Source organism: Hirundo rustica, chromosome 8 (genome assembly GCF_015227805.2).
Source record: "Hirundo rustica isolate bHirRus1 chromosome 8, bHirRus1.pri.v3, whole genome shotgun sequence".
NCBI classification, from domain to species: Eukaryota; Metazoa; Chordata; class Aves; order Passeriformes; family Hirundinidae; genus Hirundo; species Hirundo rustica.
In genome coordinates this window covers 10,938,884-10,955,497 of record NC_053457.1, presented here as the reverse complement: position 1 = coordinate 10,955,497, position 16,614 = coordinate 10,938,884, and the positions used below count along the sequence as shown (strand labels likewise).

Sequence of the window (16,614 nt, the reverse complement as noted above, 5' to 3'; positions counted from 1 at the left end):
CCTCTTACAGGAGATCCTCTGGAAAAGGAGCATGCAAGTATGGAAGAGCTGGGTACAACTACCTTTTGTATTTAGCAATCCATAGACACTGAGAGTTTCCAGGTAACCACTTCGGATATCCTGCTAGCTGGATTGCTGGGTGTGCAATCCACTGGGTTTGTGGATAAGTCCAAGCAGTAAAACGGTTTTGAAAGAGTGAGAAGGCAGATGAGTGTTAACTTGCTGATGTAGATCTTCCTAGGCTAACTGTATAGTGAGTTTCCTTTGTGGGTGTGCCAGCCCTGTTACAACACTAGGGTGCTTAAAGATAAGATTTAAAAGCAACAGATATTGAAAAGAAGCGTAGGGTCAGTGGAAGTTTGAGCTGACTTTGAAAATGCCTCTGGTTGGCATATGATACAAATTACTGTACTCCCTTTCTCAACAGAGCAAGGGAGACCTGGGGAAAAAAACCTTTATTCATGAAATCTTTACCTAATCCCATCATTCTTTTTCTTCTGTGCAGACGCTGTGCTTTAGAAGATGCACTATTACCGATATTCTAATGCAGAAGTCAGCTGTTGGTACAAATACTTGCTCTTCAGCTACAACATTGTCTTTTGGGTGAGTACAAAATTTAGAGGCTGAAATAGTTCAGACATAGCTAAATTTTATTAACTTCATTGCTCTCTTCAAGAGAACAAGCTGAAATAGCTGCCTGAAGGCAGGACATTGATGGATTGTATGCTCCAGGTGTTTTGTAATTGAAAAAGCTTATTCCATATGAGAAATTAATTATTATTGAAAGTGTGAGGACTCAGTATCCATATTATCCATGTCAAGTTGCTTCCTTGTTAAAAGAATCCTCCTATAATGTTTCCTTTCAGATCATCTTTGATCTTTGTTGGGTGGTGTAGCTGTAAATACACTATGCAGAAGAGAAGAGCTTCCTCAGACATGTGTCAACAGCTGGCAGCACGTGTGATGCTCTGTGGGCAGCTGAATTGTCTGATACAGTCTTGAAATACTTAGCTATGGACCAACCTGCCTATAATGTTTCTTTAGAACTGTGGGTGTGAAGAGGCACAGTAAAAGATGAGTGGTTTTAGATGTGTATGATGGTTAATGAAGCACCTGCCTTGGAAATGAGGGCCCTTTAAAGGTTAGTGCATAGTGCTGCACTAGAAAGAGTTAAGATGTCTGTGAGGGGAAGCTGAGGAAGCAATTCAGATAAACTTAATTCCTTTTGGAACTTTCAGGTCAAATATTAAGAGTTTGCACCTGAAGTCCTAGGCTCTGCAGTCATGGAAAGGCATGAGTAGTCCTGGAAAAGTGCAGATGCAGTCACTTGTCCTGTGCTAGCAGTAAAGTTGCTGAAAACCACAGAACTTTTTGTCACCACCCTTTTTTTACCAGTGCAATGCTCAACCATGATTCTATAGCATTAAGCCACAGGAGAGTTATCCTTGTATGGATACTGGGGCAGAAAAGATGTGTAGAAACTTTTGTTCCATTAAAGGTTAATTTGCTACAATATTGCATAGTGCCAGAGTTCATTAGGGATGATATTTTCTGTGCTGCAACTGAAGATGCCTTGAACAGGTGAAAAAATTATGTTTACGAGCCACCAGCTCTGCAGTTCCTGTTCTTCTGTATTGTACCCATGTACCTTTAGTGGAGTGTGGCACAGTGAGAAGTGATACTTACCAAACTGTTCTGGATTTCAGAGAAATCACTTCCTAACTGTGTGGATGCTCTTCAGCAATTCATCGTGTGATATGTGAGAAATTGAACTCTTGTTCATGAACGTATTAGGATTCTTCTAGATCTCTGCTTTTTTTGCTAGTGAGTGTCTCATGAAGTGGGGTCTATGACTGTTTCTGACAACCTTTTAAAAACTGAAATTTTTTGTCTTCACTGTAAGGAGAAGACTATCAAGAATTTGCCTGTTTTTTCACAGGAAGCCATTTTGTATCTTTTTTCTTCTCTGCAGTCATTACATTTTTTTCACTTATTTAAAACTGTATTCTCTTGAGAAGAATGGTGAAGATCTAAAGATTTTTCTGTTCTTTAAAGAAAAACTTTTAGAGATGCCAAAACATTGAGGAGAATTCCTAATTCAACATGTGTGCTTCAGGTGATCTATTGGCTGGAGGAATTAGCTTTCTGAGCAGGTAGCTGTAGTCTTGGTAGCTTCCTCAACAAAAGGGTCTGGTGCTTCTGTTGATGTTATCAGGCTGACCTAGTAAATGATGTGCAGCTACAGCTCTCTTGATAAGATTTTTGGCACCTTTAGTTGTAGAACAAGCTATGTAAATGTTGGAGGTAGACACCCCTATAGGCAATCCATGAATCATTTAGCTGACACAAGGATTCAGGAGGCTGTGAAATCCTGCTGGCTGGGATGGCTGCAGATCCATCATTTGTGAAGTAGTAGATTTTCTGTGTGCCTTAAAAGAACTGAAGGACTACAGAACCAGAAGGGGAAATGTAGCCATAACTCATAAGCAGCATTTAAGGAGGGAATGTTAGTTTTGATTTACTTTCCTTGGTGTTTCTGGGAACTTGTTTGTGAGCATTTGTTAGTGAGCGTGGCTGCTGTAGAGGTGGACGAGGGATGGATTTAGCTAGGTGTCAGAGGGCCTTTTGCCCATATAGGCTATTAGAGCTCTCCTGTTTTTCAACTCAGGACAGTTTATACACAAACCAGGTAATGTGCATGTAAATAGCTACATTTGTTCTTCTGCCATACTTATTAGAGGTAAATGTTGACTTTCCCATTGTAGCTCTGAAGATATTGTTGACTGTATAAACCTTAAAGCATGTGGTGATGTAGTAATTCCCAGAATTTTTAAACTTTTCACTGAGGGGTTACTGCAGTTTGTGTCATGCTTCAAATACAGTTTACATAGATTGGGACAAAACAAAATATTGAACAGAAAGAGGGCAAATATGACTAATAATGGCAAGAAATGCCATTTAGAAATGTGTAAACCTTTATTTTTTGGAAGTCTTTTTTTTTTTTTTTTTTTTTCAGTGGGTGACCTGAGAATAGAAATTGGCTTTTAGTTGTGCACTGCTAGCTTGTAATATCACTTCTCTCTTTTAAGAGAGGGAAGGGAGGCCATAGGAAGACTCTGCCTAGGTATGACTTTGATGTGGATTACTTTGTTTCCATCTTGCTTTTTAAGCATGCTCACAGGACTTGTCGGAGTACACTCTTGTTAATGAGTGGTGATAAGGCGGCACAACCATTAGATCGCCCTGCAGAGAGCAAGATAAGAAGGCTGGACCTTTTTGTGCTTGGAAGCTTTTGTTTTTTTGTCAAATAACTTCATTTGTCATGGTGCATTTTAAAGACTGCATCGATGCCAAGTGAAGAGCTTGGTTTTGGTACCTTCCTGTTCTGAGTCATCCTGCATTGAGTGAGCTCTTCTGTGAAAGCTCTGGTGCTTGCTGCTTTGCCTGCAGTTGAAAGGATTTTTTGGGGGTAGGCTGAGAATTGCACCTCAGGTGGGCCATGGCTGTTTCAGTGAAGGGAAGGATTGCATGTGTGCTCTACCAAAGCCTTTTAGATTGCATATGAACTGTGTCTCTCATGAATTGAGAGGAGAGGGTAAAACAGCTTTTAGCTACTGTCACCTGGATTTATCTTCTAAAGGTCTGTAGTTGTGTGTGACTCTTAAGGGTTATTGGAGACAAAACCAGAATTTGTCACTCATCCTATAGGAGATGTGTGTCATTTTGCCCTAGAGGACAAAAATTCTCTTCAGTTCTGGAAAAGAATTCTGAGTTCCTCCCTTTGAAAAATAAGAGAAAACCTAGGTTAGCATAAGATTTTCTTGGCTTTGCTACATGTGTTGTTTTCCAGGAACTTGTGAAACAGCAATGGTGTGCCAGGAAGAGGAGAGAATGTCCCACCAGGTGGTTTCCTGACCCTGAGAGGAAGAGTCTCTGAAGAGACAAGGATGGGAAGGAAGGGCTGCAGGCTGCTGATTGCTCTAGCATGGGTGGAGCTGCAGTGTAAGATAGGATTATCCAGGAAGTGGGAAATGTATTCTCTGTGGAGTATACAAAAACTGCATGCAATTCCTATTGCTGCTGATGAGACCTAGGGACAGACTGACCCACTGTCAGTTTGTGTGCAGGAGTTGTCTTGGAAGAGTCACTTAGCTGCTGCCTACATTTGAGAAACAAATTAGCCCATTCTCTCAGTTGGTAGTGTGATTCTGACAGCACAGTCACAGGAATCCTAAGAATTCAAAGTGTAGTTGGGAACGGGTAAACAGGCAATGCTTCAAAGTGGTAATTTGGGTACAGTGTCACTGAGTTGGCATCAGTATTGTACTTCTGAGCAGAGCCTAGTTTGATGCAATATGTTAAAAAAGTTGGTTTATCAGTTCTAAAGCAGGAAATAAGCAAATTCTGGTAAATAGTGTTTCGGTTTCCTATTCAAAGGGGCACAATTGAGCTGCTTTGAGTATGTTTCCATCTCACTTTTCATGCAGTGTATGGCTTAAAGGACTCTCCAGCACAGTAGTGAATTGGGAAGTCCAGTTTGAATTGGGAAGTTCTTGTCACCATGTCATCCAGATTGTTGTAAGGCAAATTTCAAAGTGTTGTTCTTTGAAATGTTGAAATAGTTGACTAGCCTACTCTCACCCTGGGAACACTTCTGGTTGTCCTTGCTTGTTCTCAGCTGCCTGTTGTCCCATTCACTCAGCCATTTAGTTCAGTGAGCTGAAGAAGGTTAAAACTTGGCCTTTAGTTTAGGCAGGGTCTGTTCCCTGGTGTGCCTTGTAGCCATCCCTTGGATGCCTTTGTGTGCGTGTGTTAGAGAGGGTATTTTCCTGGGGTTAGTTCTCTGTAGAACTCTGGGCATGCTCCATCACACCGACTTCTGAGCTGGTTTGGTAACCACGGGGTGTTTTACAATGGTTTTCAGTGAGGTACTTTAAAGTACCCTGCGCATAGTCTTTAAAGCAAAAGGATTTCATTTCATTTTTCATTTCGCTGCTATTTTGTTGCAAATTGGTTGTTTTGGTAATTGCACCTGTTAATGTAGTGGCTGATGGCTTTGCTTCTCCAGTACATTGTACTGGATTTTTGCTAAAGAAACTTAATGTATCTGGTTTGGTTGCTTCTAGTGAAACTCATGAATTGCTTGTCTTATCTGAATTCAGTTCTAGATTTATCCACACTGGTTTAGTGAGGATAAATATTTTTCTTCTGATAAACTCTATTTTACTTGTAAGTAGATTGCATAGATGCATATGGAAATAGCTTTGCAAAAAATAGTATAGTTTCTTGAAACTGAATACTTTATAAAAACATGAGAGCAAGGTTCATGTTCAAAGGTGAGAATAATGCATGCTAGTGAAAAATCTACTTAATCAAAAATCCATTACAATTTAATTAAGAAGGTAATTATAATGAAAGGCAGAGTAGTCTGAAGAGGTCACCCTATTTACAGATTCAATAGCACAATATTAGTATTCTAGTACCCTTAATTTGTATACAGAGAGTGGAATATGTCTTCCCAATTATTTTTTTTCAACCTTATTTTCAGTAGAAAAGTTTCCAAAGATCCAGCTGTCTGTGTAATTTACCTTGATTAGTGCAAATTATACCAGCTGTCTTCATCTGTCTCCCAGCATTCCTGGAGCATTTGGAGTGAAAAGGATGAAGGATGCATCAATTAAATGCACTGTGCAACTTAATGACCTACAAGTTTGATTACTGACTATTTTCTGTGCTTTTTTTGGTCTGAAGGTCATTGGGTTAAGATCTGGGTCAATATTCTGTTTATATTGATGTGGTTTTTAGTAGTATTTTTCAAGTTATGTTTTGATCCAAATGATCATTATAGATGTTCTTAGCTGATTTAGAACCCAAGGTGAGTTCTAAAGTGATTTAGAGTTCTTAGGTGATTTAGAACCCATTGTGCTGTTGCTTATTTAAGCAACATCTGGGAATTTATTTAGCACTCCTTTGTCCAGTGGTGGTTTTGGTTGCTTAATCTTTGTTTAAGACCCAGAATATGGCATATAATAATTCCTGCCTAGACAGAAGTATTTAACATAATCTGACTAATTTTTACAGACCAACATGGATGATGCTTGCAGCTTCCTTTGGCTTTGCTTTCTCCCACTCTGCCCCACAGAATAAACCCAGAACAACTTCACTTGCCCTGAGTGATCTTAGGGCAAGCAGCCCATGAGCCCAGCAGTATTTCACACTCCCATATCTGTTTTCTTGTGTGACTGTAGGAGGGTTCCGTTCTTGCTTCTTGCCTGTGCTGTAGAAAATTGCCTGTGGCACCTATTTAGTTTGTGGGAGGTCCTGCATTTCCTAGAGGTGCTGCAGTAATTTCTACAGGATTATCGAATCATTTAGGCTGGAAAAGATTTCTTAAGGTGGAATTCAGCCATTGACAGAGCTGCCAGGTAATCCATGTCCCTAAGTGCCTTGTCTGTGCATCCTTGAAATATGTCTAGGAATGGTGACTAAGCCACTTGCTCCAGCATCTGTTAACCTTTTCAGGAAATAAGTATTTCCTAATATCCAACTTAAACTTCTCCTGGTGCAAGTTGAGGCTGTTTCCTCTTGTGCTGTTGCTTGTTATGTGGGAGGAAGGACTGATACCCACCTCACTACAACCTCCTTTCAGGTACTTGTAGAGAGCTGTAAGGCCCTTTACAGGTGACAGCAGGGTTGTTGAATGCTTTTTGAGTAGTGAGGAAGAGCAGCCATTGGGTTATGGAGAGGTCATTTTAGTTTGATTATTGAAATTTGATGTTGCCTGAGCATTGAAGAAAGGGAATAAAATATTAGAACAAGGAACTCTTGCTTTGAGTGACCATAATTCAGAAGTATTTATTATACAAACATATGAGTTAGTGGAGGGTTTGTTGTAAGTTAGATTTGTAAGCAAATGGACCATTAATCTAGCTTGATTCAGATGGGCTTAAACAAAGTAAGGATTCAGAAGATGAACTGTATCTAATCAGAGAAGAGGCTAATGTAGAGAGCCTTGACTCTGAGAAGTTAAAAGGAGCAAGCATGGCTACTGTCATAGCCCTACTATTGGTACTATAAAGTAACTAAATAGGGAATAGCCTCAAAATGCATTAAATATTCTGATGTCTTCATTAGTGGGCAGGCAGACATTTTGTAGCAAGTCATTGGGACAAGAAAAGCTCCCACTTGTGTGGTGCTCTGTGGGATTGTTTAAGCACTATGTGTTTCTTGAATAATCATGAAGAATCAAATTAAAATACTTTTTAAAATGTAATTTATAAAATGCATAAATATTGTGGAATAAATGATTTTCAAATAATTTTTATAAGAGATTGACTTATGGGGAGGAAAGTCCCATTACTATTGTCTCAAATTATAGGCAATATTTGTTTTATTTGAGCAATAATGCTACTAGCTAAGGTTTTCGGGAACATGGTTGATTAGTAGATCTAATTTTTTTTATTATTATTATTTTAGCTAGCTGGAGTGGCCTTCCTTGCAGCTGGTCTGTGGGCATGGAGTGAAAAGGTAAGAATAGAAATGACTGGTCTTATTTCAGTGGTTGCCCCCTCCTGCTCTAGTAAAACTACTTCCGCAAGAAGCAGCAGAAGTTAAATGTAGTATCTGACCTCAGGAACATGTTCAAATAATCTAAACTAAGTTCGGTCAGAATTAGCTTCTTGTCCTTGATCAGGAGTTAAGCTGTGACTCTTGATATTCAGAGTTTCTTTATGAACTTGTAAGAAGAGGGAGAATTTAGCCTTTATGAACAGGTTCTCTTTCAAAAGCATGTTTTCTAAAATCTATATTTCTCTGCCCACCTCCTTTTATTACAAACAAATATTTGTGAGTTGTATGAGCTGTTTTTATATTTAAAAAAGCACCAGTAAATCTAAACATGCATCTTTGAAATACTTCAGGAAGATGCTCCCAGTCTGTTGGCCATCTGTTGTCCACTTTATTCCCCATGGAGTGCTTAGGTTATTGTGTTTTGATGTAGAGGAACAAGACTGGGGAACATGATGTAGTTGAATAACTCTTATTTTTAGCAAAGCTTTCTTGTAGCTAAGAGACTTCCTTAGCTGAAGGAAGTTATATGCACGTGTACTTGGAGTGCTCCTGTTACAAGAGAGCAGAATGATACAGGTATGGAAATGAATGGTTCCCCCCACTGAATGGCTGTAAAGGTTTAATGAAAGTGCTCATGACTAGATTCACTGATCTGCATCTCAGTCAGGAGTGGAGGGCACGTGCCCTTGCTGTTCAGTTGTGCCACCACGTAGTAAGACTTCAATTACCATCATATGTTCACTTTCCCTTAATTGAAGTGGTTACACACAGCAGCTATCCACATGCAGAGAGGTTCTGAGATTCCCCTGTTTTTTGGAGATGAGTTTTATGGTGATTTTAATTCTGAGGTATTCATTCTCCTCCTCCCTGCTCCCTGTGTGTTTGCACACATTCTCATAACTAGATTAGTGCTGTCATGGTTATATAGTAAGCAGCCTATCTTGACACACAAATGCATTTGCTTCCTATATTGTTGTTACAAAAGAATTTTTTCCAACCCTTTAAGGAAGGTTAAACTTGCCTTGAATTTGTGTTCTCTAGTGTTCATTCTTCCGTTTTGTAGACAAGCACATCGCATCCGTGTGGTTGGAGGCTGATATCTCCATTTGCCAAACTGGCTTTATGGTACACTGAAGTTACTAACAGGCAAAGGCAGACCCTTTCTGTCTTTTTCTTTTTTAACTTTGCTTGAGCTCTTCCTGCTCTCTGTGCCATCTTCAAAGCTTTTCCTGTGGTTTTGAGCTTCTGAATGGCTCATGAAATCTGTTAGTTATTTTTTATGTCAGTTCTGTGCTATTCTGTTCTGTGTTTCAGTCTTTCAAGGTAGTGCCATTCTTAAGCCCAATAGTGCCTGTATTTTACAGATAAACATCTTGGTGGACAATAGATGGGAAGTAAGAGAAAAACATTGCAGAAACTGCGCTGCAGTGGTAAACCCAAAGATAAACTACAGGTGGTGGAAGAGTTGTGAACATCCTGTCTCTTACCACAACATAAAGTACATGAGCTCCATTTCATTTCTCTGCTTTTGTCTCTTTTCTTCGTGCATTAGGACTACACTTCAGATAATTCCTCAGCAGTCTTTTTCTCTGTATGTAAATCTTGTGCTTTTGGCTTATAATACATTGAAATGAGACTGCTGGTTTGTGAGAAGTGTTGAAAATACTACATGGAAAAATACTACCATCCGGACTCCTGTTATTTGATTAAGATCCAGTCTGTCTAACTGGTGTATCTAATTGGCCTATCCTTAGGATTTTGTAAGTGGCTTTTAGTTATTTGGAATAGTCATGTAAAAGTTAAATTGCATAAAATTTTAGGGGTCAGTATCTGTCAGACAAAGATACTGCAGAATTCATGAAGAGTGAATTATTGTAAAGTGTTGGTAGAAACAAGGTGAATAACACTGAGCCCTCTAATCGGGAAAACAGATTTTGTTGTTAGAATGGTTTCAAGGAGGACACAAACGAAGATCTGGGAAACTAGAGGCTAGTCAGCCTAACTTCATTCCAGCAAGTTGATGGCTAGTAAGAGTAGAGGGGGAAGTCAGTTTTCAAATCAAAACTGTTGCTTAGAGGAGCTTCAGGAGCATGGAGAAATAAGTCACTGTTCCGTGTGACTGAAAGAAAGACTTGAAGTGTGAGTTTTGTTGCAGAATGTCTGACATTGACTGTAGGTATCAGGCTGCACTGCTGTGTACCTGAGGAAATCTGTTTTAAAGGCAGCCTGTTTGTACCAGGTGCAGATGGCACAGGCAGGAGTGCCTTTACCAAAATGGGTATGGTGGCTTGAGAGTTTTCTGAATTCCATTGTTTCCTTCCTTCAGAATTTTTGACTTAACATCTTTTCTTAGGCAAAATCCCATAACCTTCTTTTTAAAAGAGTATGTTGTAAACATGAAGAAAGTGTTGTGAACCAGTGATATGAGGCTGAATAATAAAGCTGAGTTCCTGCCAACTTCTATTTGTAACGTGCTTTGATCAGAGGAAATTGTCTTCCAAAAAATGTTGCTTGAGCAAGTGAGATTGTCTGAAAACCAAAAGCTTGAGTTTGGGAAGGAGATAGCTAGCAATAGTTATGAACATTTCAGCATCCTGGTCACAGTGTTTGGTTTCACAGCATGTTGATTGTACAAGGATGCTGCATTAGCCCATCTGATCTTGACATGTGGTTCTTGTTTGTGGGGTCTGAGCCAAGGTTTGATTAGGTGGGACTCTGATAATTAACCAGGTAGATCAAGTTTGTTAGCTGTGAGGTGTAACACTTTTTTAGAACGAAAATGTGTGACTGGTAACACATTATCAACAAACCAGGACCATTTTCTGATAGCCTGTTTCAGCTGTTAGTCACCAGCTGTTGCGAGGCAATTCTGAGTTCTACACTGCAATTATTTTTTTCTTTTCATCCTATCAGCCAGTTTTGATGAAAACAATTGTCTTGCTGTTGCCAAATTAACAGCTCTGACACAATCTGTTGTGGTACATGCTAGGAAAGAAGATGGAGTCCTGTGGATCACTGTATTACTCTTAATCAATGTCTAGAGCGGATGGAGTTTCTCCAAGGGCACATTTTCTTCTAATGCTGTATTTTGAAGATTTTCACCTTTGTTAAGTAAACAGTTGAATAAGAAGTGATAGGGATTTTCCAAGCTGTTGTCCTTAGCACTTATGTCTAGAACAGGTACCTGGGTAGAAAGATGGGAATTCGCATTTTATTGTAAGAATTACGCAGCTTATTGCAAGGCTCTCTGATATTTTTCTCTTACACTAAACATGATTAGCTTGAGAATATACTTTATAAAGGAAAAAAAATAGTGAACATGTGGTGATGGGATGTTGTGCTGTGTTGATTTTTGTTATTTCTTTGTTTCAAAAGGGAAAGTATTTCCTTATTAAAATATTCTGTGTATTCTTGATGGTTGTGTGATGAGCACTCAGACTGCTGCAGGGCTGCCTGGGTGTCCTTAGAAATCATTCTCATGGAGAGTTTCCATTGTTTGTCGCTTCTGTCTTCTGCATGTTCCATCCTGTTCTTGCACATCACATGAGAATCCTGTTATGTGTATTTGATGGAATTCTAATGGTAGCTGGTGTAACAAGTTTTTAAAACCTAATCTAGAAAGTATAGGGAAGGTTTTCACTGTGTTAGCATTACATTCACATAGATTTAACAATCTAGGCAGACAGGCTTCATAGCAAAGATTATTGTCAAGATAAGTGGTGTTGGCATAGTTAACAAAATATATAATATATAACTTCTATATAAAATATTACTCCTATGTTGGGCAAATTGCAAATATAGAGAATAGGTAACTCCTTTTGATGTAAGGTTTTTTTAATCAGGTGTGGAAGGGGAGTGTTTAGACTATACTTTTATATTTCTGAAAGAGTTTGGAGGAGCACTATTAAGATTCTTTTGCACTAGAAGGGTTGTAACTAAGAGGAAAGGAAAAATCTGCTCCCTTGAAAACCAAAACAAGGTTATTTCTGTCTTTAAAATGCCATCCGTAAGGTGCTTTGTCCTTAGCATGTCTTTCTCTTTCCCCCACTTAAACGTTAGGATTGGAAAAATTTTCTTAATTTATTTTTTAGACCATCATATTGGATTGCATGCCCTTCTGATTGATGCATTTCAAGTTAATATAGAACAGTAATTCTTTTGCCTTGAAGCTAAATGAACATTCAGTGATAGAATTGAGCTTTTGGCACCATCTTGTGGAATTCTGTTTGGCAAATAGACCTTGGAGGATGTCATCTGAGAAAATTACTTATTAAAAGAATTGTTGGCTATAACTTTCATACTTCCTCTGCTGGGGTGAGGAAAACTGATATTGTCACTGATCATTTTACAACGTGACTTTTTTTTTTTTGTTGGTGTCACTGTTGGCAGGTTCAAGGGTATGTAACCAGTTCATTTGGAATCATGTGGAAATCATCCAGAAGGAATGCTGAATGAATAACATGCTTGCAGTGGTCACATTCTGTGCTGGTTTTTCCTTTCAGGGTGTATTGTCTGACCTGACAAAGGTGACTGGTCTTCACGGTCTGGACCCAGTGGTGCTTGTCTTGGTGGTGGGAATAGTGATGTTTACTTTGGGATTTGCTGGTTGTGTGGGAGCACTGAGAGAAAACATCTGCCTGCTGAAGTTCGTAAGTAGCATCATTATATGAGGGAATTATATGTGTGAAAGCTGCAAGTGATGAAGAACTGGGAGCAAACACAGATAATGAATGATAGAATTTGGTTTGTGACAAAGTATATGGTAAACTTTCTGCCTTGACAAACCTCTGAGTAATGGTATTGAAAACAGGGCTGATTCCAGCTTATCTATTTTCCTCTCTGTGGAACATGTTCTTCCTTGCCTTTTTAAATTTATTCTGCTCTGCAGTGATGTTATAGTAGGTGCATCAGAATCTAACATAGTGATGTTATGGAACATGCTCAGTCAGGAATTACTGAGACAATATCGTACAGGGGAGCAAAATCACTTAAAAACTTTAAAGTTGCTTGTAAATGTTTGCAAAACTTTGTGACTTCGGTGACTGATGTAAAATTTCTTAAATGGTTGTTTTTCTTCTGAGGTGTCTTCTTTGCTTTAGATCTGAAAGCAGCTAAGCTGGACAAAAAAAGTCTAAAAAAGTAGTTATAAAATTAGAAACAATCCAAGAGGATTGTTAAATATCCAAGAGGATTTTACTGTCGAGACTTCTTTAGCCCTGTGTTTTACAAATTCTCATTCATTGCTGTTTTCACTGCTGTGCATGAGGACAGTGTCTGATGCTATTTTTACTGTCAAGTTGAGGTGACAAAAAGAAAAGGATAACTCTGCCTCATGGGGGTTTCTTTACCTTGTATTCTCCCTGTGCTCAGTGTTTGTACTGAACCAAAATTTGAACCCGGTTCTGTGTCTGTCCCTGGTGGTATAGGGATACATTCCAAATGAATTCATATTTTTTAATTTAAGACTTTTGTTTTTTACAGTTCTGTGGAACAATTGTGTTTATATTCCTCTTGGAGCTGGCTGTAGCAGTTATGGCTTTCCTGTTCCAAGACTGGGTGAGGGACAGGGTAAAAGAATTCTTTGAGAATAACATTAAATCCTACCGAGATGACATTGACCTCCAGAATATCATTGATTCGCTACAGAGAATTGTAAGTTCACATCCTGTCACTTTTTCGATGCCTTCTAGGAGAATAAAGATTTAAAAGTTTTCAATTTTTTATCAAATTATAATATCTTGTAGCCAATACTATTGTGTTACAGATGTAGTGTTTTTCTTCCTTCTGTATTGAAAGGAGCAGGAGGAGGAAGATAGCCTGAGATCCAGGCTTGGATCTCCATTGGATGTCCAGTGTGAAAGCTCTCTCAGGCATGCATCTGCCTTTGACCTCTCTCATTTGCTCCCCAAGAAAAAGCTTTCTCTTAAAAAAAATTTGCAATGGAACTGATTGTATGTGACAATTACATCTAAAGTGGTAGTTTTTATGATTTTTCTTGACACCTGTTTCCAGGAGCAGTATTCCAGATATATTGCTTTGATTTCTTAGAGCCCTCTTAGTGTCTACTCATTTTTTTTACTCTGCTGTTGTCATTGTTTCTGCACAGACTTAGGGATGGTGAAGATCTGTAAGCAAACACTTATTGTTTGGAGGTATTTTTAGAGGTATTTTATCCACTGAACAAATGTCTGGAATGAATGTATCTGTTGCAGAACCATTGCTGTGGTGCCCAAGGTCCAGAAGACTGGGACTTTAACATATACTTTGACTGCAAGAGTGAAAGCAAAAGTCGTGAGAAGTGTGGAGTTCCTTTTTCCTGTTGTATACCTGATCCTGCTGTAAGTTGTTTCCTAGCTTTGTTTTTGCTCTGAGGTTGTAAAGTTATGACAGGAAGTACTTCCTGAATAAGGTGTTGAAGAGCTTTGAGGTGTCCTAAATGACCAAAAACTACTCTTCTGCAGACAGATTTTTTTGTTGTTTCTATTGCATTTTTTTGGAGTCTAAATGTGGCAACCTGTTTGCTTGAAAGCATATTGTTACCAGGAATTCAAGGTATTTTAGTATGGTTTAGATCTTGAAGCACTGGTGGCTGCCTTTTTTTATTTCCAGCATGTGAAAATATTCCAGTATATATTTCCTTTGATATCTGGCCTTTATTCCTGGCTTGTAAGGAGCTGAGAGCTCTAAGCAGTGTGTCCCAGTTGGAGTTAATGTTTCACCACCCCTGTGCCAGACAGGCAGGAGTAACTCCATTTGCTGCTTGTTTGTCAGTAATTAGTAAAGTGCTCAGGTATGAAGTGCAGAGCTTCTGAGTCCTTGGTTTTAGCAAGGTTTAGGTGCTTATTGGTTAATTTGTTTTTCTAAACGTCATGAAACTCCGTGAGCCTTCCAGCAGATGCCAAAATGTGGAGGTAGGAGCTAACATGTAGTGCTTTATGGTATTAGTGGGAATACTTACAGCTCAAAATCCATCCAGCAATCCTTGTGCTGAGAGACTGTCATTAGTAAATTTTATTTAATATCTGGTGGGCTTCTGATTGTATTGGAAATCAGCCAAGGAAAGACTTTGTCAGGGACATACTCCATATTCAGATTCCCCAGTAATTACTTTCTAGTTTAGTTTGGAGCAGTACTGTTTTACTGCACAATTTTCTGGTGCTGTATTTAAGGCGGCAAAAGGATGCTTAAATCTGTTTAATGTGAGGTTCTGTCATTAATATTTCAGTGTAAGTTACTATGCATTTTGTAAATGCAGATGTCTTCCTTGTGTGCTGGCAATGCAGTTTTCATGTTAAAAAGTTGAATGCCAAGTGATAGAAGCAGCTGAGATTTCTGGTGCAGGATATCATCTTGTACCTTTCCTTTGTCATGAATTTTCTTGTATTCTGCTAGGACTTTGCTTGGTTTTGCTAAAAATGCTTTTTAAAATGGTTGGCTCTGACAATTCTGATATTCTTATGATATAAAAGAGAAAAAAAAATTGCTGTGAACAGAAGGGAGTAGAAGTCAATTGATTTGTATATTTAAAGTCTCTTTTCCTTTGCAGCAAAAAGTTGTGAATACACAGTGTGGCTATGATATCAGAAAGAAGGTAAGGTGCTGTCTGTTATGTAAAATTGTAAAAGTGGTGGGATTGCTGACAGATGTGTCAGCTCAAAATTCTAGGATCTGATGGCTGATAGATCATACTACAGGTAGAGCAAGGTAGACACTGTCCTTTGTTCAAAGTAAGCTTGTGCTGTGGGAGGGTAGAGAAAACAGCTGGGAATGGGTCAGGGGAAAATGCGATTCCAGAAAGGGCGGGACTTGATTTCAAATGTGCATTACAATTACCAGTTGTAATAGTCTAACTCGGCTGATCTATTGTCTGCTAATTTGACCATCTGCTAATTCTGCAGCGTTTCTAATAACAGGATTTTCAGGAAGATACAAATATCGATGTCTGACATTCCCTGATTCAGATGGGTATTTTTGAAGCGTGGTTAAAACTTCACTGCAACTTTACTGCAAAAGTGACAAAACATTAGCTTAGCTAGATCATGTAATTTAACTTACAATAAACTTGAGCAAAAAAAATAATATTCTTATTCTTCCTTTCTACTTTCAGAGCAAAAGTCAATGGGATGATCAGATTTTTGTGAAAGGATGTATTCATGCTCTTGAAGCTTGGTTACCCCGAAATATCTACATTGTTGCAGGTGTCTTCATAGCTATCTCACTGCTCCAGGTTAGTTGTTATTGTTATGATTTTTTGAAAAAACCTCATGTTTGCAGATAAAAACCTGCTGAAGGTAAATGTAGTTATGGACAGAGGTAGAATAAATATTTTGAATGTGGATTTTTAGGTATGATAAGAGGATGGCAGAAACACCAGTTATAGTAAAGGGGAGTTAGTGTGAAAATGCCTGTTGCACAAAGCAGTGAAAGTCATTCTAAAAATACAATGCAGTAGTAATAATGTGTGATAATTGGGATACATTGTACCATTAATTTGGTCGTATGTAATATATGATTATTATATAAACTATTCCTTGTGTTTCAATATCATTAAGGAGGGAGGATCTGCTGCCTGTTCCAGTAGATCTGAGCTCCAGCCATCTATCACAGCCCTGAAGTTACTAAGATACTGCCTTTTCCTTCATGCTGAGGTTACCTCAGGCAGCTGTAAGTGGGTATAGCATGCTGCTTAAAAAGGTTGGGAATGTAAGAGCAGGGAAATAGGTGAGCAGGTTGCAAATGTTAGCAGAACCAGATGAAAGAGTTGCTGTGATTTCTGTTACCTCATCAGTGCTTGGTACATCAAAGAGGGCTGAAATCCTCAAGGATTGCTGCTTTCAAGGTGGATCCTGTTTCCTTGTGGCAGTTGTTTGCACTGCGTTCATTTCTGTGCTATGAAATTCCTTCACTTCAATGGGAAATAATTATCTTGTAAATCCATGTAGTTGAAAACAGTTGAGTATTGAGTGCTTGCAACAGACCATTCTCCAGCCCTGGTAATACTGCCCTCTGTAGCTTAAGGTTTGATACATTTTTATCATCATCATC

General features: G+C 38.7%; 1 protein-coding gene across 4 annotated transcripts in view; it reads left to right on the top strand.

Annotated features, from left to right (window-relative positions):
- The window catches only part of TSPAN14 (tetraspanin 14), a 63,289-nt gene that overhangs the window by 12,838 nt on the left and 33,837 nt on the right, over positions 1–16,614 (top strand). For 3 of the 4 annotated variants that reach the window (XM_040071237.2, XM_040071236.2, XM_040071238.1), the window contains exons 2-8: positions 506–603; positions 7,477–7,527; positions 12,072–12,218; positions 13,051–13,221; positions 13,782–13,907; positions 15,116–15,160; positions 15,677–15,796. In XM_040071237.2, the coding sequence (XP_039927171.1) occupies positions 523–603; positions 7,477–7,527; positions 12,072–12,218; positions 13,051–13,221; positions 13,782–13,907; positions 15,116–15,160; positions 15,677–15,796 (741 nt within the window). In that variant the 5' untranslated portion in view covers positions 506–522. The remainder of the gene's footprint in view (positions 1–505; positions 604–7,476; positions 7,528–12,071; positions 12,219–13,050; positions 13,222–13,781; positions 13,908–15,115; positions 15,161–15,676; positions 15,797–16,614) is intronic. The other variant, XM_058421552.1, reaches the window with a different exon arrangement.